The sequence below is a fragment of the Pungitius pungitius genome, chromosome 13 (genome assembly GCF_949316345.1).
Source record: "Pungitius pungitius chromosome 13, fPunPun2.1, whole genome shotgun sequence".
Classification (NCBI taxonomy): Eukaryota; Metazoa; Chordata; class Actinopteri; order Perciformes; family Gasterosteidae; genus Pungitius; species Pungitius pungitius.
Window position 1 is genome coordinate 408,649 of NC_084912.1, and position 24,225 is coordinate 432,873.

At 46.3% G+C, this 24,225-nt stretch overlaps 3 protein-coding genes across 3 annotated transcripts; all 3 read left to right on the forward strand.

The window, feature by feature from the left end:
• Nucleotides 1-1,640: 1,640 nt before the first annotated feature.
• On the forward strand, nt 1,641-12,250 carry acss1 (acyl-CoA synthetase short chain family member 1). The gene is made up of 14 exons (XM_037466362.2): nt 1,641-2,018; nt 3,144-3,240; nt 3,671-3,870; nt 4,939-5,114; nt 5,356-5,508; nt 6,034-6,181; nt 7,198-7,335; nt 7,467-7,559; nt 8,403-8,515; nt 10,197-10,323; nt 10,394-10,521; nt 10,746-10,809; nt 11,307-11,428; nt 11,523-12,250. The coding sequence occupies exons 1-14, from the start codon at nt 1,685-1,687 to the stop codon at nt 11,727-11,729; spliced, it is 2,100 nt and encodes a 699-aa protein (XP_037322259.2). The 5' UTR covers nt 1,641-1,684; the 3' UTR covers nt 11,730-12,250.
• Nucleotides 12,251-12,495: 245 nt separating this feature from the next.
• LOC119214543 (oocyte zinc finger protein XlCOF6-like) lies at nt 12,496-15,251 on the forward strand. The gene is made up of 2 exons (XM_037466364.2): nt 12,496-12,723; nt 13,049-15,251. Exons 1-2 carry the CDS (start codon nt 12,610-12,612, stop codon nt 14,882-14,884), a joined length of 1,950 nt encoding a protein of 649 aa, XP_037322261.2. The 5' UTR covers nt 12,496-12,609; the 3' UTR covers nt 14,885-15,251.
• A 272-nt stretch (nt 15,252-15,523) lies between these two features.
• apmap (adipocyte plasma membrane associated protein) lies at nt 15,524-23,387 on the forward strand. The gene is made up of 9 exons (XM_037464779.2): nt 15,524-15,781; nt 16,479-16,595; nt 16,727-16,842; nt 17,226-17,318; nt 18,045-18,161; nt 19,776-19,950; nt 20,901-21,035; nt 21,240-21,432; nt 21,727-23,387. Exons 1-9 carry the CDS (start codon nt 15,690-15,692, stop codon nt 21,934-21,936), a joined length of 1,248 nt encoding a protein of 415 aa, XP_037320676.1. The 5' UTR covers nt 15,524-15,689; the 3' UTR covers nt 21,937-23,387.
• The last annotated feature ends 838 nt before the right edge of the window (nt 23,388-24,225 follow it).

Below are 24,225 nucleotides of genomic sequence, written 5' to 3' on the forward strand. Positions count from 1 at the left end.
GTTCCACGCTATTATTTTATTATACGGTGCATATATTGTGCATGTTTTATAATATACAGAACACTATACCACATGTAACCTTACCTGCTGCTACATGCATATTTCCTCCTGGGGATGAGTAAGGTACACGTCTGTCTGTCTGTGGCTCTCCGCTAACTGTCGTGTTTCATTATTGACACAAAACTCCATGTAGAAATGTCCTGATTTAAGATGCTCCACATTGTTTGTTCACAATGTCATACGAGATAACAAAGGACTTTAAGCAGCGCATTAAGGCCCCCGCTGGGCAGAAAGTCCGTGTTCTCAGTGCGTAATGCTGTTTCTGACGGACCGCTGGTGTGCGGCGCTGCAGTTCAGGAGCCACACAGGGAGAAACCCTTCCACTGGGACGTCTGCGGGAAGCGAGTTACGGCATGAAGCAACAGCTAAGGGAGCACAGGTACACCCACACCGGGGAGACACCCTACAGCTGTAGCCTCTGCAGGAAGCACTTCCGCCTGCTCACCTTCCTCAAAGCTCACCTGCGGACCAAATCTCACCTGAAGCACATGCAGACGGCCGCCTGCGACCTCTGACCCCGCCGGAGAGCGCCACGCAGCGGGTGGATCTGCTGTACGGCCCCGTTCAGGGGGAACAGCATACGGTGATGTTGTTGTCTCCTATCAACAATGAGCCATCAGAATCATTAAAGTCCCAAAGATGATTAAATCTATGGTACAAACACAAAGGCGTACACGTCCTTTAATCTGACCTCCGGTCAGATGGATTACACAGACTAGCATCAATTATCATGTGATGGCAGTAAAGTGGGAATTACGAGCGATTATGATGCAGCTCCCTCAGATTAAAGAATGTGATGGAGACACGGCAGATCTGAGGTCAGAGGTCACTGAGCAGCAGCAGCACAACAAACATCTGACCACAGCGGTTACATGTTGTTATGACTTCAAGCCTCATGATCATATTTACATACAATAAACTGCAGAGTCTGTGTGCGTTTATTGTGCGTTTAGAGTCAACATCCCTCATTAAATAGTTGTTTTTAGAAGTATTCCATTTAACCTGGTGAGATACTGAACACACTACATTAATAAATGAACATTATGATGACTATATTATAGAAGTATTGTAACCAAAGCTGCTAGATGTTTCAGTCTACTTTAAGTAACATTGTTCATCTTTCTTGTGTTGATTAATCATACGATGGAAGAACCGACTTTGTTCCACGACTTTATGCTCGTTTAACCTTTACTCTGGAGAACGAAGTAGTGCTGGTAGTATTATTAGTGGTATAAGTATTAGCATAAGTAGAGGAAGTAAGAGTCCTTATTCTGTATGGATGTATGAGTGGTAGTAGTATCAGTAGTAGGAGTTGTAGTAGGAGGACTATAAGTATGATTGGTTGAATTTGTATTGATAGTACTGGTAGTAAAGTAGTATAAGTAGTTATAAATTATTACGGCTAGGACTACTAGTACTAGTACTATTATTATTATTATTAACGAATGATTCATTTTTAACCGTCAGCAGCTGCTTGAGAGGAAAACTCGTGAGTCCTTCATCTTCATCTGTCAGCAGCCTGTCATTGGCTCAAACGCTCACGTGACCGCGTACCGCCGCAGACACACCTGAGCTCACCTGAGAGGAACGGGGTCTTTCTCCGTCTTCTGGGCAGCTGATCAACATGGCGGCTCACAGCCGCGGCAGCGCCAGGCTCTCCTGGACCCTGCTGGGACACTGCAGAACCTCGGTACTGGTTCCGACCCGGGCCGGGCCGGGACAGCACAGGTGTGCGTCCTCCGTGCCCGCTCTCCCTGCACCGGGCACCTGGAGCACCCGGCTGTCGCGGATGTCCCACCGGGATCTGTACCGGCTGTCGATCACGGATCCGGATCAGTTCTGGGGATCCGCCGCCGCCGACAGACTGCGCTGGTCCGAACCGTTCCACCGGGTCCGGGACTGCGACCTCAGCACCGGGAGGATCGCCTGGTTCCTGGGCGGCAAGATCAACGTGTCCGGTGAGAAACGGTGCGATCGGTTATCAATAATCAATATGTGAGAGTTTCACCGATCGTCTCCGTTATTGCCTCAAAGCTTTCTGGGAAATCTGAGTTAGCTGAAAGGAGAGGAAAACGACCAGAAGGAAGCACTACTGTTACTAGTTACTAATACTAGTACTAATACCACAGGGTAGAAATACTGTTAAAAGTGAATGTACTAATCCCACCATGTCATCATTCACCCTTTCACACACACCGACACCTGCCCATCAGTATCTAACGCTCTGTAGTCTCAATGCGGGGGTTAGGTGCCTTGCCCAAGGACACATGGACAGGCAGGTTATCAGGACCAGGGACCCAACCACAGCCTACCAGTACCACACTGAACAGATACTCTATTACAAAGTACCAGTACCACACTGAACAGATACTCTATTACCTAGTACCAGTACCACACTGAACAGATACTCTATTACAAAGTACCAGTACCACACTGAACAGATACTCTATTACGAAGTAACAGTACCACACAGAACAGATACTCTATTACAAAGTACCAGTACCACACTGAACAGATACTCTATTACAAAGTACCAGTACCACACTGAACAGATACTCTATTACGAAGTAACAGTACCACACAGAACAGATACTCTATTACAAAGTACCAGTACCACACTGAACAGATACTCTATTACAAAGTACTAGTACCACACTGAACAGATACTCTATTACAAAGTAGTAGTACCACAATGAAAAAAGAATAAGTACTAATCTGTTAAATAACAGTAAATAGAGATTCCCCCCAGTTGTTTTTCTGATCCTGGTAGTAATCCCTTTACCTTGCGATAGACATGGTGGGTGTGAGGGGGGGTATAAGGGGGGGGGGTGATTTGTGAGTTACATAAAGGATGTTTGTGAAGCTGTTTCCTGTCAAAAAACAAAAAACAAATCTTCAGCTTTAAGCTCATTTCAGGATTAATCTTCAATCAGTTTCCTCTTATTATACATTATATATATATATATATATATATATACATATATATACAGAGAGAGAGAGAATTCATGTGTAAAATGTGGACTTTGTTCAGAAACCCATAAAGCCCCCCCTGATCCCCTGAGTCTGGTCCCTCTGTGCTGCAGTGAACTGCCTGGACGTCCACGTGGAGACGCATCCAGACCGAGTGGCTCTGATCTGGGAGCGGGACGAGCCTGGCACCGAGGTGAAGGTGACCTACAGGTATGGATGAACCCCCCCCACCCACCCTGTCCCCTGTCCACCTAGCCTAAGAAACAAGGACAGCGGGACAGCTTGAGGAAAGAAACGTCTGGTCTCATCTCTATGTGGACCTGAAGTTTATCTCCGACCATAAACATGAAGGAATGTTTTAAGGGTAATGAACAACCAGGATAACAGAGGAGCAGGAAACGTGCTTTGGTTTTACACTACATGGGAAATTATTTTTTGGGGATAGGAGGACGTCGTATGAGTGACATTTATTATTTGTGATGTTGAGATCTACTAATAAATAGAGTGTAACTCAAATTGCAGAAGTTGCTGCTCTTTTACGTGAAAGAGATCGACTGATAAGAAGCTGCTGTGAGTCTCAACCGTCTCAACCGTCTCAACCGTCTCAACCGTCTCCATCGACCTATTGTCTGTCCCCCAGAGAGCTGCTGGAGACAACCTGCCGTCTCGCCAACACCCTCAAGAGCCACGGCATCCAAAAGGGGGACAGGGTTGCCGTCTACATGCCGGTGTCCCCGCTGGCGGTGGCGTCCATGTTGGCGTGCGCCCGCATCGGGGCGGTCCACACCGTGGTGTTCGCTGGCTTCAGCTCCGAGGCCCTAGCGGGGAGGATCCAGGACGGTGAGACCCCCTCGTGTTTAACCAGGATTCACCCTCGGTTTGGGTAACAAATGGTAGCACTTAAATTGTACTTATAATGGCACTTTTCTATAACATGTTTTGAAACTGCTTATTTGATGAAAATTGTACTTTCTTGTTACTTGTCCTTCTGAGTTTGTATCTCTATGTGGAAATGCACTTAAGTCGCTTTGGATAAAAGCGTCAGCTAAATGACATGTGATGTAATGTAATATCAAGGGGAGGGGGGGGGCATTTTACCTTTGACCTCAGTGTTTTCATAACCTCAGGTTCTGTTCTGAAGATTAATGAGTAGAATCAGCACTGACTGAGAGGGGGGGGGGGAGGCTTCATTCAGTTCATTCGCACCGAGCCCAGAGTCTTTTCAGTTAAAAACAAAGCTGCAGGTCTCTGGAGGTCAGAGACGCTGACCAAGGACTTGTGTGTTTTGGAAACAAGACATTTCCACGGCTGGCTGAGCAACAGGAGAAGCAAAGCATGCTGGGAGATCAGCTGAATGGGAGTGCAGGAAGCCATTGGAATGGAGGCTGTTTGTTGCGCCGTCACCCGGAACAACACAGCGATTACTCATCTTGTTCACGGCCCAGTGAATCTACCCAGCGTGTGTTGTGTTCACGGCCCAGTGAATCTACCCAGCGTGTGTTGTGTTCACAGCCCAGTGGAACTACACAGCGTGTGTTGTGTTCACAGCCCAGTGGAACTACCCTGCGTGTGTTGTGTTCACAGCCCAGTGGAACTACCCAGTGTGTGTTGTGTTCACAGCCCAGTGGATCTACCCTGTGTGTGTTGTGTTCACAGCCCAGTGGAACTACACAGCGTGTGTTGTGTTCACAGCCCAGTGGAACTACCCTGCGTGTGTTGTGTTCACAGCCCAGTGGAACTACCCAGTGTGTGTTGTGTTCACAGCCCAGTGGATCTACCCTGCGTGTGTTGTGTTCACAGCCCAGTGGAACTACCCAGTGTGTGTTGTGTTCACAGCCCAGTGGATCTACCCAGCGTTCGTTGTGTTCACAGCCCAGTGGAACTACCCAGCGTGTGTTGTGTTCACAGCCCAGTGTAAAGCGGTGGTCACCTTTAACCAAGGTGTGAGGGGAGGACGGCTCATTGACCTGAAGGCTACGGTGGACTCAGCGGTGAAAAACTGTCCAACCGTCCAACACGTGTTTGTAGCTCAGAGGACAGAAAAACCTGCTGTGATGGGACGGCTGGACGTCCCCCTGGAGGAGGTTAGACACCTGATCAATACACCCGATGAACACACTTTCATGATGACCAACTCTTTGAAAACCGGTGGAAATTAGTTGTCTGTCCTGTCTTACAGGTGATGTCTTCTCAGTCTCCTGTATGTCCTGTAGTTGTAGTATTCGTAGTAGAAGTATCATCACTAGTGGTAGTATTAGTTGTAGTAACAGTGGTGAGGGTGGTAGGAGTAGTGGTATGTGTACACTCACCTGTCCTATCTTACAGGCGATGTCCTCTCAGTCTCCCGTCTGTCCTGCGGAGCCTTTGGACAGTGAAGATCTTTTGTTTCTTCTCTACACGTCAGGAAGTACAGGGAAACCTAAAGGCATCATCCACACACAGGCGGGTTACCTGTTGTACACCTCACTCACTCACCAGGTACTTGTCCCCACCTCCCTTTCCTTTCCTCCCACCTCTGCGCTTACCTAAGTCCTTTATTGTCGCAGTATTATTTGAGTGAACATTGGAGACAAATTAGCGTGTGTGTGTTTTTTCCGGGATTAACATGATTTTTATGATGATAATTGAATAAAAACATAAAACATAATATCCCCCCCCCCCCCCCCGCCTCCCCCCTTCCACCACCCCATCAACATAACTGCCAAAATATTTGCTGGTGCTAATTTCTAAAGCAGCTTAGCAGCTCAGGGTTTTTCTTTCTGGCTCGTTGTTTGTTTGGATGAATCAAGAGAACAAAAGCTGCTTTATTTGAAAAAGACAAGGACAGCTGGGTCCACGCCAGGACGAGGGAGAGATTTTTTTCTCCTTTATTTCCTTAAAACACCAAGCAAGAACAAGAGAACTGAACTACAATGAAATATGTTTCACAGAGGCCGGGGCTTCTGGGTAATGTGGTTCAGCAGAACAGAGAGAGAAGTGACCCCTTGTGTGATGTCTCCTCAGTACGTGTTTGACCATCAGGACGGCGACGTGTTCGGCTGTGTGGCGGACGTGGGCTGGATAACGGGGCACAGTTACGTGGTCTACGGCCCGCTGTGCAATGGAGCCACCACTGTCCTGTTTGAGAGCACACCTGTTTACCCCGACGCAGGTAAGGTCCAGACCAGAAGACCAAACCGGTGTGTTCATGACGATGATGATGATCGAGCAAAGATCTACAAAGACAAATCAAACAAAAGATCAAACAACGGATCAAAGAAAGGATCAAAGAATGGATCAAACAACAGATCAAAGAATAGATTAAACTATAGCTAAAACTATAGATCAATCGACAGATGAGAAAGATAGATCAATCAACATATCAAATGTCTATCATGTGATCAATCTTTTTATGGTGGATCCTTCTACTTATCTGCTTTATGACCATGGAGGAACCTTTGAGATGAGATGGAATCAGAGTCTCCTGGATACTGATTAATGAAGTTACTGTTTCCTCCTTATCTCTGGTTTTATTGTTGGGAGGCTCCTCAGGCCGTATGAGACCTTTAGTCCTTGCAGTGTGGTCCTGATTTTGACCTGCATGTAGTTGGTTGATCCACAGGTTCTGATTGGAGTAATTATAAAATGATAACTTGAGAACCGGCGCCTGATTGGTCAAATGTTCTGGAGTATTTGACGGCTCAGGTTGATTTGAGCTGCTGGATTAGTTCACCTCACCTGCAGAAAAGAAGGCAGCTCACTTCCTCGTTCCATTGGAGAGAGCTTTCAGACGTCACAAAGACCCGTTATGACATCATTTCCTGTACGAGCACCATCCAAGACCTTCCAGAGCCGTAACCTTACGTGATGGACACCGCACGCTGAGACACAGTGTCTCTCATGCTGTCTCACACACTGTTTCACACTGTCTTTCATACTGTCCATGTCGGTACAGTGTTGCGATGCAACCTGAACGTGGTCCATTGTTGATTGGACATCTAAGTACGAACCACATGTAGGTTTTCACTGAGTAACGATGCAACATTGAAGACCAATGGGATGTATGTGGACACTGTGAAGAGACCAGTGTTTTTTTGTTGTTGTTTTGAGGAATTAAAGGTAAAAAAATCTCTTTGTCTCTCTCGCTCCCCCTGTGTCTCCGCCTGTCTGTCCCACCGTGTCCTTCAGGTCGGTACTGGGAGACCGTCCAGCGCCTGAAGATCTCTCAGTTCTATGGAGCTCCGACGGCTCTTCGTCTCCTGCTGAAGTACGATGAGAGCTTTGTGAAGAAGTACGACCGCTCGTCTCTGAGGACGCTGGGATCAGGTACTCCGGACCCGGAAGAGGACTTCATCAGCTTCATCAGTTCTAGCAACGAAGACCAATACCCAGTCTATTGATAAGCAGACTAAGAAGATATTAACCCACTGTGTGTGTGTTTGTGTGTCTGTGTGCAGTGGGGGAGCCAATTAACCACGAGGCCTGGCACTGGTTCCACAGTGTGGTTGGAGAGGGACGGTGTCCTGTAGTGGACACCTGGTGGCAGACAGGTGAGACTAATGAAAGTGATTAAATATAATAAATGTGTCCCAAGAATGATCTGATTAATACAGTTGATTGGGACAGATTCCTGTCTACATATACATGTATATATATTTATTATATTATATATATCATAATATACTATTAAAATTATACCTGTGGAACCCGAGGAAGACCTGAGGAAGAACTGAAAAGGAAGAACCGAGGAAGACTCTGAAGAGGAAGAAGAACAGAGGAAGAGCTGAGGAAGAACTGAAGAGGAAGATCTAAAGTCAGACCTGTTGATGCAGTCAGCTCCGATGACGATGTGACTTGTCCAATAATCAACATGTCACAGCGCCACCTAGAGGTGGATTTGAAGCAGAAGAGACCCAATGGATTCTGACACCTGGTGAGATGGTGAAGAAGAGCTGGTTTGTGTGAGAGGCTGATGAAGATGAAGAGATCTTCCTCTGTGTCCGATCCCTCTGAACCTTTCAGCCTAATTTCAGCGATTAGCAGCAGAACATCTGCAGCTCTGCACAAAATGAATCCTCAACACACTTACACCCCCCCCCCCCCCTCAGGACCAGAGAGGATCACTGATAGTGTGTATGTTTGTGTGTGTGTGTGAGTGACCTAATTCCTCGACAATCGCCACACAGTCAGAGTGTGTTGTTTTTAAATCAGACTTTAAACTCCGTGCCAGCTGCTGCTTTCTCTTAACCGAAGAAAACCCCAATAAATTAAGAAATTAGAGGAAATTAAAGAGATGTTGCACGAGGCCCCCTGGTGGCAGAGAGAGGATGTGCAGTTTATTTAATAAACTACACAACACTACAGTAACACCCCCCCTCCCCCCACACACACAGAGACCGGGGGGGTCTGCATCGCCCCGAGGCCTGCAGAGGAAGGAGCCGCCATTGTTCCAGCTATGGCCATGAGGCCCTTCTTTGGGATCCAGCCGAGTCTCCTGGGAGAGAAGGTGACACAACACGACAATGCAACAACACAACAATGCAACAACGTGACAATGCAACAACACAACAATACAACAATGCAACAACACAAAAATGCAACTATGCAACAATACGACAATGCAACAACATGACAATGCAACTATGCAACATCACAACAAAACAACAACAATGCAACATCACAACAATGCAACAATACAAAAACACAATCCAACTATGCAACAATAAAACAACGCAACAATGCAACAACATGACAATGTAACACGAAAATGCAACAATACAAAAACACAAAAACACACCTATGCAACATCGCAACAATACGACAGCATGACAACGCAATTATGCAACAACGCAACAATGCGACATCACAAAAACAACAATGCAACAACACAACAATAAAACAATGCAACACAAAAATAAACCATCACAACAATACAACATGACAATGCAACAACACGACAATGCAACATCGCAACAATGCAACAACACAAAAATAAAACATCACAACAATGCAACAACACAACAATGCAACAAAACAACGATAAAATGATACAACACAGCATCTCCAGAGCTAAGTGAAGGCGTGTTTGAAGTGGTTGGGGTCTGTTGGGGGTCCCGGCGTTTGGCTGAGCCCTCCTGACCTTGTGGGTGTAAGACGTGACACCCTGTGTCTCCCTAATCTGTCCCCAGAGGACAGAAGCAGCAACATCTGTTTGCTTTGATCAACAGACTTTCAGAAGTCATCATCCGTTGAAGGATCGAGGGTTTCTCATCATCGTCCCCGGTTACTGAGAGTGGATCAGATTAGATTAGATTAGGTCTCCTTCACTTTCACTCGTCATCCTCAGCGGAGGACGAGGTCACTCGCTCTGCAATCCACAGCCCAAAGACCACGTCCTTGTGGGTTTCATAGAGACAAAGAACATCTGGGACCAGAACACATTTCTAGCATCATGCAGAAGAATGACAGAAACAAAATATATTTTCATTGTTGTTATTATTATTTTGTATTCATGTGTATCTAGTATTCTTGGGTCTTTAGTGTGTACTCTGAGTATTGTCTTGGTGTATATCTAGTATTCTTGGGTCTTTAGTGTGTACTCTGAGTATTGTCTTGGTGTATATCTAGTATTCTTGGGTCTTTAGTGTGTACTCTGAGTATTGTCCGGGTGTGTATCTAGTATTCTTGGGTCTTTAGTGTGTACTCTGAGTATTGTCCGGGTGTGTATCTAGTATTCTTGGGTCTTTAGTGTGTACTCTGAGTATTGTCTTGGTGTGTATCTAGTATTCTTGGGTCTTTAGTGTGTACTCTGAGTATTGTCTTGGTGTGTATCTAGTATTCTTGGGTCTTTAGTGTGTACTCTGAGTATTGTCTTGGTGTATATCTAGTATTCTTGGGTCTTTAGTGTGTACTCTGAGTATTGTCCGGGTGTGTATCTAGTATTCTTGGGTCTTTAGTGTGTACTCTGAGTATTGTCCGGGTGTGTATCTAGTATTCTTGGGTCTTTAGTGTGTACTCTGAGTATTGTCTTGGTGTGTATCTAGTATTCTTGGGTCTTTAGTGTGTACTCTGAGTATTGTCTTGGTGTGTATCTAGTATTCTTGGGTCTTTAGTGTGTACTCTGAGTATTGTCCGGGTGTGTGTATCTAGTATTCTTGTGTCTTTAGTGTGTATCTGGGTGTCTCCAGGGGGAGCTTCTGTTGGGTAACGGAGTGGGCGGGGCCCTGTGCATCAGCCAGTCGTGGCCCGGCATGGCCCGCGGTATCCATGGCGACCAGCAGCGGTTCCTGGAGGCCTACTTCAAGCCGTTTCCAGGTGAGTTCTTTGCGTTTCACATTCTCGTTTCCAGGTCTCCGCCTCTGAGCCGCTGCTTCGGTTCCGTCAGGTTATTATTTCACCGGTGACGGGGCGCTGCGTTCGGAAGACGGTTACTACCAGATAACCGGGCGGATGGATGACGTCATCAACGTCAGCGGCCACCGGCTCGGCACGGCGGAGATCGAGGACGCGCTGGTGAGACGCGCACAGTTAACACGCACTAAGAGTATGACTATTAAACATTTAGATTCCATCTGTTCCCCAAACAAACAAATCTGAAACAAATAAAACAAACAAATGGAGAGAAACCGCGTTTATCACGAGCTCAAAACACAAATAAATTGTTGAATCAAATTCGATTCAAATAACATGACATAACATGTGTGTATCTGATTTGTTTGTGTGGTGTTGTTGTGCAGGATGAGCATCCAGCTGTTCCAGAAGCAGCTGTGATTGGTTTTCCTCATGAGATGAAAGGAGAGGGTGAGACTCCCATGATCCTCTGCTTCTCAACCCCCTCCCTCCCTCTACCTGCCTCGTGGTTTTTACGTTAACTGTAGAGAATATTTGAAAGCAATGGACATTAAAACATAAGCTTTTAAGAAAACACACATGAATATTAAAACATGAATCAAAGCATAGCATTTTTAGATTGAATCATAAAACAGAAAATAATATAAAAGGTTTGAAGACATGAACGGAGCGCGGAGATCTGTTTAGAAGAGTTAAACTCCTTTAATCATTGAATATTATACGTATATTATTATATGTATAATGATTGATAATCAATTATGTTCTTCAATACACGTTGTATTTCAATAAAAAATAGAAGAAGTCAAAGCTGAACTGTGAGGTTCTGCTGCCCCCTGCTGGTGCGATAATATATATATCATTTATATATCATTTATTTAACTATCATAGTGTTTTAATGTGTGTGTGTGTGTGTGTTTCACTGTGTGTGTGTGTGTGTGTGTCCTCAGTACCGTTTGCCTTCGTGGTTTTGAAGGAGGACTTTGGAGTTGACCCCCCCCTCGTCCTCCAGCAGCTCAGAGATCTCGTCTCCACAAAGATCGCCAGATACGCCGTTCCGGAGCACTTCCTGGTGAGGCTCAGCTGGAACACCTGGATACACACCTGGATACACAGGTGATTCCAGCTGTTCCTTACACCTGTCAGTATCTCCTGCCGTCCCTCAGGTGGTGAAGCGGCTACCGAAGACTCGCTCCGGGAAGATCATGAGGCGGATCCTCAGGAAGGTTGCCATGGAGACCACAGGTGACCTCGGCGATGTGTCGACCCTGGACGACCCGTCCGTTGTCATGGAGATCATCGAGGCTCACAAGCAGTATAGGAAGCATAGGGGGGGGGATAAGAAGAAGTACTTCCTGTCGCCGCCTGTTTAAATGACACAGGGAGGGGGGGGGGGGGCATTAGACGGGACCAAGCAGGTCCTCAGGTACGGGCGACATCATCGTTCTGCACAGCAGCAGTGGCCCAATCTTTGTGTCTTCTGATTCTAAGATATACGTCGACTTAAAGGAACAGGAGGCAGTTAGCTTAGCTTAGCTTAGCTTAGCATAGGCGCTGGATTTTACTAAATTTGTGACCTTGACCTCTCACATGACCTTTGTGTGTTCAACATTTAATACTAATACGAACTTGTTTTTATTTCAAATGTCAAATCCACTGTAAACCTTTTTATATGAAAGAAATTCTATGGGTTTTTTTTTTTAGACTAAAAGCTTTTTTTATAAATGAAAATCTGAATTTTAACATTAAAATATGAGTCTTAGAAATAAAATACTATGTTTCTGCTCTTTTTGAAATAGATGATACAGATGTATTTAATGATAAAACTTTAAGAGCTTGCACTTAAAATATATGAACCAGTTCTTTAATCAGTTCTTTTTTTCTTTAGATGTTTTATTTTACTAATTCATGTTTGTGAACATAGAAATACTTTTATAGTTTGCAGCTGAAATTATTTGAAACATTTTGATTCCTTGATGTGAAGAAATAAAGATTTATTTTTTATTTTACTGATAGAATTTCTCACAGTGCTCCGTTATTTGTCCAAAGTCTTAAAGTTATTTTAACATACATCATGTTGTAGATATAACACGACTCCGTTTGGAGTGTTTGTATTGTAGCACTTCCACCTTCGGCCGGCAGGGGGCGCACTGCTGCTGTCGTAAAGCCTGCCGTAAGTGGAGCCGCAGCAATGGCCGCCCGCTGGAGGAGGATCGGACGACGGACCGAACGGACCGAACGGACCGATGAGTGATGGATCAGATGTGGCTCTCGGTGCAGCAGCTTGTGGAGCGCTTCATGGTGACGTCAGTGACGGAAGTCTGTCAGCGACTTAAAGACAGAGAAGAAGAAGACTCCAGGACGGAGGTCAGTCTGATTCATGTACAAGTACTCTGTACTACTGTAATGTAGTACACGTCTGAAGTACTTGGACTGGGGAAATTTGACTTCTCCTCCATATTGTACTACACCTCAGAGGTACACATAGTACTTCATACAGTACTACACATCAGAGGTACACATAGTACTTGATACTGTACAACATCTCAGAGGTACATAGTACTTCATACAGTACTACACATCAGAGGTACACATAGTACTTGATACTGTACGACATCTCAGAGGTACACATAGTACTTGATACTGTACGACATCTCAGAGATACATGAAGGTTTTGATGTTTGTGTTGCAGGAGGAGCTGCTGGATGTGATGAGGAGGTGCTGTGAGGCTCTGCTGCAGGATCTGATGAGGCTGCTGAAGGAGAAGCAGGAACAGCAGGAGCTTCAGGAGGAGAACCCAAAGCAGAAGGAGCTTCAGCAGATGAACCAGGAACAGAAGGATCTTATTGAAGAGAACCAGGAACCGAGGAAGCTTCAGGGGGAGAACCCGGAGCAGAAGGAGCTTAAGGAGGAGAACCACGAGCTGAAAGTTAAACTAGCATCATGTGATAAGAGGAGGCTCCATGACTCCACGTCCCCTGCAGCTGAAGGAGATGCCCTGGTGGAGGTGATCCACCAATCAGATGCTCTGACAGGGGAAAGCAGCAGCTTCTCCAAACGGACCAACTTCAGCCCCCACCTGCGGGTCCACAGCCGAGCGCGGCCCTTCACCTGCTCCACCTGCGGGAAGTGCTTCTCCACCCGCAGCAGCATCAGAGAGCACCAGCTGACGGTGCACGGCGAGCGTCGTCCCTTTAGGTGCTGCCACTGCGGGAAGCCATTTGTCACCCGCAGCCACCTCAGGGCGCACCTGGCCCCCGGCCGGCCGCTCGCCTGCCCGGCCTGCGGCGAGACGCTGGTGGCGTGGTGCCGCCTACGTCAGCACAGGCTCACCTGCCGGGTGACGGCCGGCGGGTTCAGGTGTGCTGAATGCGGGAAGGACTTCTCAAAGCGCAGCTACCTGTCCGCCCACCGGAGGGTCCACCTCAAGGAGAAACCCTTCAGATGTCCCACCTGCGAGAAAGGGTTCACCACGCGCCGCAGCTCCCGCGTCCACCAGCTGACCGTCCACAAGGGACTGAGGCCGTTCACATGCGTCGTCTGCAGGAAGACCTTTAGCCAGCGGGGAGGCCTTGCCGCGCACCTGAGGACGCACACGGGGGAGCGGCCCTACACCTGCCAGCAGTGTGGGAACAGTTTTTCCAGCAGGAGCGGCCTGTCGGTGCACCACCGCGTCCACACGGGGGAGAAGGCCTTCGGCTGCGACACTTGTGGGAAGAGCTTCAGCGTGGCGGCCAATCTGCGGCGCCACCGGCTCGTCCACTTGGGCCGCCGCCACTTCAGCTGCGACGTGTGCGGCCGCGGCTTCACGCAGGCGGCGCATCTGAAGGCGCACCGCGCGGCGCACAGCGGCGATTGGGCGTTCATCTGCAACGCCTGCGGCAAAGGCTTCGGGCAGCGGAGCGCACTGCTGGCGCACGAACGCGGCCACTCTGGCACCAAACCGCACGGCTGCGGCGAGTGCGGGAAGAGCTTCTCCTCGGCCGCCTCGCTGAGACGCCACCAGCTGGCGCATGGCGGGCAGAAGGTTCACACCTGCGACGAGTGTGGGAAGAGCTTCACGAGCGCCCAGATCCTGAAGACCCACCTGCGACTGCACGCCAGCGGCGCAGCGTTCTCCTGCGACGTGTGCGGCCGCGGCTACAGTTCGCCAGGCTACCTGAGGACGCACCGCCGCAGCCACTCGGAGGGGAAGCCCTTCGGCTGCTCACAGTGCCCAAAGACCTTCTCCGCACGAGCCAGCGCAAAGCTGCACGAGCGTACGCACAGCGGAGAGAAGCCGTACGTCTGCGAGGTCTGTGGGCGGAGTTTCAGCGTGTCGCAGAACCTGGTCAGACACGCGCGCGTCCACAGCGGAGAAAAACCCTACGAGTGCGGCGTCTGCGGGAAGAAATTCAGTCAGAACAACAACCTGAAGTCTCACCTGCTGGTTCACTCAGGACTCAAACCCTTCAGCTGCTCCTCCTGCAGCAGGAGCTTCGCCTCCTCCAGGAGCCTAAGAGAGCACAAATGTGCTTCCACCAAGTGAAGCCACATAGCCGATCCCCGAGGGGGGGTGGGCGGAGTCTCTTAAATGACCTGTCAATCACTGTGTACTTTCAATGGACCATAATGTACTAGATGAACATCATGCTGTAGTGAAGAAGACTTGAAACTAGAGACCATAAACTCATGTTTACAATGTTTACTGAGGGAATAAATCAAGAAGAAATCCATTTCTCATAGACTTCTCTGAAGGGTTATGGGCTGTTATAAGAATGTTTAATTGAATTCCTTCTATGATGTCAAAATAAAATGAATTGACTTGAATTCAATATTTTTATGTGTGCTACATTTTAATATTCATGGTACTTTTTAAACTTAATTTGTTGGAAAACCATTGATTGCACTTATATTTAACAAGGTTTTTTGTTTTACATTTTAAGCTTGAAAATAAAATTATTTCTTTTTTTTGGAAAGTGCTTCAGTTCTTAAAAATATATTCATTTTAACTTCAGTTTGTATTTCTATATATATATATATATATATATATATATATATAGATTTCTTATCATTTATTAAACATAACATTTTAATTAGTTAAAGTAATGAATTTATTCGTTTTCGTTTATTCGTCCATAAAAAAACGAAGACGGGTTTTCTTTTATTTTGAAGTCACAAACCGGAAGCTCTCACCCGCCCGTGTCAACAGCTTTGGTATGACGGTCGTTCGGTTCTCTGCGTGTTTAGTCCGTCTGTACCCGGGTTAAACCTCACTACATCGAGCCACTCTGTGCCAACACCCGATCTGAGCCGAACCGAACCGGGTCAACCGTCCGAGTCCTCAGTGCAGCATGAACGAGACGGAGGGGCTCCGGTTCCGAAGGGTGCACCGACCGCAGGTCATCACCGACGAGCTGCCCGAGCACCGGAACAAGGGATCTGGGTAAGTAAAGGAAACCGGCACCACTCCGTGATCCGCATCCCGGTGTGGACTCAAAAACAGAGACACCGGGAGGAACGTCATCGTGACGTCACCTTCGTGAGCCGCCGAGCCATCGATCGCGGATCATTATTATGTTATCAGATATTTACGTCATCGAGCGTCATGCTGGAGAACTGCTGAAGAAATGATACTGATGTACATGTATATTTACTACTATACTGAACTAGAGGTACTAGAATACTCGTTTACATTTAAGAAGGAAGTATTGTTGTTTTTACTGTTTCACATTTATCTGACAGCTGTGGATACAGATTCAGATTGTGTGTGTTATTGTTATTGTATCATATTGTCATTGAAAATAAGCTCCAGCTGCAGTCAGGGCGGAACATCTGGTTCTGACCAGCAGGGGGCGACTCCTCTGGTCCGATAGAAGTCTATGAGAAAATGACTCTACTTCTACTTTATTAACCATGAGTTTATTAACCACTTCCTTTCAAGCAAGTTTTCCTCAATAAAAGAAGATTGTGTATGCTAGTGATTAGCATCGGTGCTAGCCTTGTGTATGCTAGTGATTAGCATTGACGCTCTCAGGCTAATTGAAAGAGCAAAGGCACACTGGTGTTCCACGTGGCTCCAGATCACTTTTGACTCCTTTGTGAGTGGACTTGAGGGTTTAACGCGGCGGTTCCTCTCTCAGCACCTACAGCGGGAAGGTTTTCCAGGTCACTCTGCTCTCTCTGGGCGGATTCCTGCTTCTTCCTCTCCTGGTCATCATCCTCATCATAGAGTCACCCATCCACCCAGAGGTCTTCAGGTGAGTTACTGCACAGCAGTAGGTGTACTATCTGGAGAATGGATTGACTTGTGGTAGTATTCCTCCTGTTTTTAAAGTACTAATACTGTGACCCCCGCCGTGTCTCCTGCTGGTGGGTTTGTGTTCTGCAGCCTGAAGGAGCCTCCGCTGATGAAGGGCTGCTGGGAACCAAACCTGAAGCTCCGAGAGGCTGAGAGGCTGTTTGAGGACCAGATCACTGGACCGGAGTCCATCGTCAACATAGGAGGTCTGCACTAGTCTGCATTAGTCTGCTTTAGTCTGCTTTGGTCTGCTTTAGTCTGGTTTACTTTAACTACCGACAGGGGGGCCAAAGCAAACGGACGGGTGGAGTTATTCGCTTTTTAGCTCATTGTACATTCAGCTCTAGTTGAGGTGGGGACTTGAGAAGAAACACAGACCTCTGGCTCTGCTGCGTCTGACATGGTGAACTGCTGATGGTTTCTTCACATGAATCGGTTTCCAGATGCTGAAGGTCGGAGGTCACTCAGCTTTTCTCGCCTTTACGGCCCCACACTCATCCAGGCTAAAGGTTTCATTCAGTGTAAAACTGGATGATGAAGACGTGAAGAAGACTGGGAGCTGACAGATGTTCATCTCTTCTGTCTGCAGATGTTTTTTACGCCGGAACAGCTGATGGGAAGATAGTGAAGCTGATTGGTCGAAGGATTCACACGGTGACGAGACTCGGAAAGCTTCCCTGCGGTGAGAGAAACACTCGATCAGGTTGAGATTCATTGTAAATACAGCTGCAGGAATGGGAGCAATTCAATAGCGGCTCGCGGCTAGCAGCTAGCCAAAAAGTACTGAAGGTATGATTTTATTTGGAAGTTAAGTTTTTATTTCTAGTTGAATCCCTTTTGTTTAGTTGAGTTGATGAGTTGAGTTTACTTCATTTTATTTGGTTGTCTGTGGTAAAAAGCCAGTGTGCCTTGCTCAAAGGCACTGAGGGGGAAGCTGCTCTAACGTTCCGTTTGACGCGTTGAGACCTGCTCGGACTTCTTCTTCCTGTTCATCTTCCTGATTTCAACACAAACGAGTTCAGGCAACACGTGACGTCAGCGATAGGAAACACAACTACACACTCTGATCACAAGAGTGTGTAGTTGCAAAATAACACTTAAAAAAATCTCTTTTGGTTTGTGATCCTCTTTAAGTGTTATTTGTGAGTGAGTTCAAGAAAGAAGATTTTATTTTAGAGAGAACACCTTATTGTGTCAGGTCTTCAAACGGTAAACTCCCAGATGACACATCTCTCTGTGACTCATGAGGTTCCAGCCAATCAGAGAGAACCAGGACAAACAGGTGGTCTTGTGAGCCTCCTGCGGCTCCTCTGAACCACAGAAGGTCCTCCTCCTCGTTTGATCCCCACATCCTTAAGTAGAACGAATGTGTGAAGATTCTGTATTTTGACTGCTGCGTCTCCTGCAGGCTCCAGAGAGGAGGAGTCCAGCTGTGGGAGGCCTTTGGGGATCCGAGTCGGACCCAACGGGACTCTGTTTGTGGCCGACGCCTACCTGGGGCTGTTCCACGTGAACCCCACCACAGGTAAGAGAGCTGCTGCCTCTGCAGGACATTCTCATTCTTACTGTTCTTCTTCTTCTCCTCTTTCTGGTTCTGGTGGGTGTGAGGGGTGGTAGATTTGAATGTTCCTGATCTTTGGACGGGGGGGGGGTGTTGCTAGCCAGCGCAGGTTAAAAACAGCAGGTTTGGGGTGTAAAGATCCCAAATTGTGGCGTGTCCAGTCTCTGAGCTGCTGGACTCCCTGACTCGGACCCCTGGAGGTGTCCGTCCGAGGAAATTAGGGAGACACCAGCTCCACCATGTAGGCTGGGACACGAGGGGGGACTGTCCCTATAGCGAGAAGCCCTCGATGTGGAAATGCACTTATTGTAAGTCGCTTTGGATAAAAACGTGAGCTAAATGACATGTGATGTGATGATGTGATGATGCCAATGACGTATCGGTGGTGGAGGGAACCTGCCTGGGGGACTGGAGTCGGGGGGGGGGGAGGTGTGACTGAAGGCTTTTTCGGCACCGAGGGCTTTCAAGCTAAGACCTTGAGGGGGGAGGGGGGGTGGTTGTCGTGTGGGGAGGGTTCTGGTAGCCAGTCACCTGGACTCCATGGCACAGACTCACTGCTCTGAGAGCACCGAGAGGACAACCACACGCCAACTGTTTGTCGACTGCATCCGGGCTGCAGCTCTTTACCTGTCTGTTGATGGGGGGGGGGGGGGCATGGACTGATCGACAAGCAGCTGTTCCTCTTACAACCAGACGTTAGATTTTACAGGGCTACATCGACCTGGGAATAAAAGCTGTCTACCTCAACTTGCTCTTTAATTAGGAGTCGAGGTGGGCGGGTTCCTCTGAAAGCAGACGGGGGTCTTTGTATGAACTGCTCATTGCAAAGTGGGGGGGTGCACTAATAGGTACAGAGTGCACCTTGATCCTAAGCCGAAGTGAAACTCTTTCACATCTGTTTGTTCAGTGAACATTTTGTTTGTCTTTGGTCCTAAATGCTCCGCTAAGAGGACAACACTTTCAGCCGGACCTTTGGGCCGTTGGGGGGGAGCGCTGATCCTTCATGTTGGATGCGTTGTTTTATTTGGTTATTGATTTGGGCTTGATGATAGTGACATGTTCTAGATCAATAAGAGGTTTCCAAAGAATCAAATCTCCTTCTCCTGCCTGTGCTTCCATCATGTCCTTTGTGACGTGAGTCCTGTCAGCTGGTGCATTTAAAACCACAGTATCACGGCTGAGGGGGATATATTATATCAGACTGCTGGTCAAACATTTATTTTTAATAGATACTAATAATGTAAAATACGCTTAGTTTTAGTTGTGATAAATACTATCTCTGGAAAGGAAGAAGCTGAGAACCCAGCGGGTTACGCTAACCCTGTCAAAAATATCACAGATATAATAAAGTCTTAAAAATCTGAAAACTGTCTGAGGTGTAGAAATGGTTGAATTAATGAACTCAAGTGGAATAAATAAGACTAATGACAGACATGAAGCATCGTGTGACTCAACGTCCACAGAAGAGAAACCGATGTGAGGATGAGACCATCTCCATCAACACCCCCTAATAACCGCATCATAACCATTTGTGTGTAACCATGGAGACCGGGACCCTGCTGTGTGTCTCTGTCTCAGGTGAGGCGACCCAGTTGGTGTCGGGGGGTCAGGTGGTCGCCGGCAGGAAGCTGTCGTTCATCAACGACGTGGCGGTGACTCAAGACGGGAAGAAGATCTACTTCACGGACTCCAGCAGCAGATGGCAGCGCAGGGACTACATGCACCTCATCATGGAGGCCACGGCCGACGGACGGTAGGAGACCATTCAGATTAAGAGGTCAGAGGTTATTCACATGGGGAAATTAAAGATTATTAACCAATAGACCTTTTCTCAAAAGAAGTGGACTTCCTGTCAACACATCTCTCTGAGAGAGTCTTCACAGCTTCACAACAGATTTACCTACAATTACATTTACTAACAGACTGGTGGAGGAAAAAATTAAATACTAAAAAAATAAAAGGTACACATTTTTCCATGAGAAATTTGTCCATCAGTATCAAATTTACTTAAGTGAGAGCGATCAGGCTAACTGTTAGCTACTGAACTGTTAGCTAGAAGGACATAGCATTAGCGTGTCCACTTAGACAGAATGTAGGTAGAGTACAGAGCATATAGAATACCTCACTAAAGCATTGTAGTCTGCTTTTAATCAAGCATTATGGTATCAATTTGTCCAAGTGAACGTCTTGTGTGTAGCGACAATAATGTTAGCTGAATGCAGACGTCAACATCTGGCGTCTTTGGCTCAAACACCTTCAGGGGGGAGATGGTTCCAGGAGAAAGGCCTCTGGTTTCATGCAGCAAACAGATCCCTAAAACGTAGTGGTCTGCTGCAGACAGCGCTCCCCGTTTTAATGCTAACGGTTGGTCCTTCATGCTGCATAGCCTGAATCCATGTTGGTCAAACATCAACAAGAACAATAACAAGAAGAGCCCGGTACGCTAGAGGTGGCCTGAGCAGACAGGAAGAAGATCACCACAACGATTGCGTAATCCCAGTAACAAACCGGGAAGTTGTGTGAAAGGTCTGTTAGTCAAGAGAATAGTTATTTTAAAGTGCTATTAATGGTCAGTGGATTAAATACATCCAGTGTTGTTTATTTTTTTTAGATTCTGGGTCTTTTTACGTTCTAAATCTGCCCGGTAAAGAAGGTCTGACTTCCTGTCAATGTTTCACAATAAGAGCCTGTGTCTCCCGTCAGAGTGCTGGAGTACGACACAGAGAGCCGAGAGCTGACGGTGCTGATGGAGAACCTTCGCTTCCCAAACGGCATCCAGCTGCTCCCTGACGAGGAATCGGTGCTGGTGGCAGAGACCACCATGGCCCGGATACGCAGGTAAGCTCACCTGACCCCTTGTACCATGGACTACTTGGAGACATGGTCCTATATGTGGCCTTGATCCCAGTCCACTTATAGAGACATGGTCCTATATGTGGCCTTGATCCCAGTCCACTTATAGAGACATGGTCCTATATGTGGCCTTGATCCATGATGTGGGAGAAGATCAGGTCTGAACAGCTCTTTGTGTTTCCACGTCAGAGTTCATGTTGCTGGTCTGAACAAAGGCGGCATGGACACCTTCATTGACAATCTGCCCGGTTTCCCCGACAACATTCGTCCGAGCTCAACCGGGGGTTACTGGGTGGCCATGTCGTCGGTGCGGCCGAACCCCGGCTTCTCCATGTTAGACTTCCTGTCCCAGAGGCCCTGGATCAAGAAATTCATCTTCAAGGTACAGAGAGGATTCCTACTGCAGACCAGGTGTTCTTGATGATTCTCGTACCAGGAAACAACACTTGTGTGAATGTCTCAGTGTTGTTGTTGCTGACCAGGAGCATTTTAACCCTTGACAGAGATCTGTCTGCAGACTCTGACCTGCAAACGTACTGGACGGTTTCCTAGAATGTCATAGAACTTTTACCAGGATTTTACAAAACAGGAAAATATTGAACAAAACAGAAGCTCATAGAAAGTTCCTCACTCCTTCATGCCCTCCTAACCCTGCCCTCTGCTCCCTCCTCTCCAGCTCTTCAGCCAGGAGGTGCTGATGAAGTTTGTCCCTCGGTACAGCCTGGTGGCGGAGCTCCATGACGGCGGCATCTGCACTCGGAGCTTCCACGACCCCAACGGCCTGGTGGCGGCCTACGTCAGCGAAGTCCACGAGCACGAAGGGAGCCTGTATCTGGGCTCCTTCCGTTCGCCCTACATCGCCAAACTGGACCTGAGCAAGGTCTAGATGAAACCGACACGCTGGCGGACTCTGGTGACTCTGTGGGACGTCTGTGACAAGCGGTCTGTCACGATGCTCGGGGGGGTGAAAAGGTTACAGGGGGTCTGTCATTGATCGGCATATTTAGACGGGTTCTTAACCCGTAATTAATTTCCAACATTCGTGGTCCCCAGAGGGTGAACCCCCAGGCTGCCAACAGCAGAGCCTGGCTGTTAAAAATCTGCCTTTGTGTTCATGTTTGTCGATCTGTTTTGTTTTGGGGACGTTGTGAGTTCACATTTGAAAAACCTTTGGAGCATCTGAAATGGTTTTGTAGCTCAGTGTCTACATGGAAACCTGCTCTGATCCCTCAGAGGGGTCGAGATTTACATTCTAATTTCTACAGTTCATTCATTCAGACACAGTTCTTGTTTGACTTCTTCTGTTCATTGAAAAAGTAGTTTTGTAGATAAAGTTTTGCTTTGATATTGGTACTGAAACTCAGATCTGAGACACAGCACTAAAATCTTTTCGACCAAGTGAATACAAAAAATGCTTTCTTGCTAGCTGAAGCTAATGAAGCTATTTGGCTCATTCATTCATTCATTCATTCGGTTAGCTATGGAACCTCATCCAGGGCAGAGGTTGGATCATTTCAAAAACAAATGTGAACCTGAACGTTATGGTTTTGAACATTGAAAAATGTATTAAAAATAAAAATAAGTGGACGAAAGGTATTTTTAGGTACAATATAATTTAGACTCAGTTCTATCATTTATTTGAATAAAACATATTTTTTCAATCTTCACTTCTATATTTTTTGATATTTGTTGTATTGTATTTTTCTGTAGCAGTTATTTTAGATGTCTCAGATTGTTCAAATATTATATATCAAACAATATATATATATATAGGTGAAGATTGTAAAGAAGTTATAGAACTCAGTCAAAACTATATTATATAACCCAAAAGTACTTTTCATTCACTTATTTTTTTTTAATACAAACTTTCAGGTTCACATTTGTTTTTCAAATAATCAAAACTTTTGACCTCAATTTGGCTTCATCGTTAGCTTGCTCATAGTTAGCTTGCTCATAGTTAGCTTGCTCATCGTTAGCTTGCTCATCGTTAGCTTGCTCATAGTTAGCTTGCTCATAGTTAGCTTGCTCATCGTTAGCTTGCTCATCGTAGCGCTAACAAGCTGCTGCTAAATCAGTATAGTTACACTACATGACTTAATGGGTTAATGGGTAAATACAATTGGCAGAAATTATTCATGCAACGAAAATGCCATTTAATTATACGTAAATACTTTGACATGATTCAATTTAATTTCTAATTATAGAAATAAACACAAACAGCAGGTCATTTCTCGCTACCTCCAGACCTAACTTTGACTCATCTGGGTTAGCATTGTTAACGCTATCACTGCTATGAGCTGCCATTTCTCACTTGAACCTATAAAGCTTTGGAAATGAGAGGACGAGTGTAACGTAAGTAATTATTTGTCATTAGAAGGAAGCCGTTCAATTTGGTTGACGTCCATGTTTTTTGGTTTTTAGACTTCTGTGTAATTCAGATAAATTGGTTCAGGAGTCGTAATCACGTCTTGGATATGGATTTGAAACGTGGTTCTGTCATGAATTGTACCGGTTAGCATGTTATAAAGTAGACACTAGTAATATTTAGCATGCGGCCATCTGTACTTCTGGACACCAGCAGGTTCTGCTCACTTCCTGCTCTGAGGAAGCGAGCCGACCAGCTGCTGCTTGTTTCGGAGGACGTCGTCCCGGTCTCTTTTTGCACTAAGCGGTTCTCCTCTGAAAGCTGCTGGGATAGAACCAGTCAGGTGTCTCTGTGTTGGGTTCCTCTTCAGCTTCCTTTAGAAAGAAACTGAGTAAAATCTGTATTTTTGATGAAAACCATTCATTTAAATTAGGGCTGTCAAATGATTAAAAATTTTAATCAAATTAATCAGAATTTTCAGTGGATTAATCATGATTAATCACCTGAATCCTAACAATTTTTTCTTTCTGAAATGCATAATAAAGATAAATAACAGGACACAGATACATAATTATCATTATTATTATCATAATTATTATTTTTTACATAAATACATGTTATTGATATTTGATTTTTTAATTCATTCCAGAAAATAATCAAATCAATGTTATTTGATAAGTTACAGACTGATTTCCCTGCATGGCTCTAGAAGGGTCTCGAGCCTCTGCAGTTTATCCCACTCTGCTGTGAGTTTGTGCTCCTGCGATGACCAGACATGACCAGACATGTCAACCCTCCCGATGTTTCAAA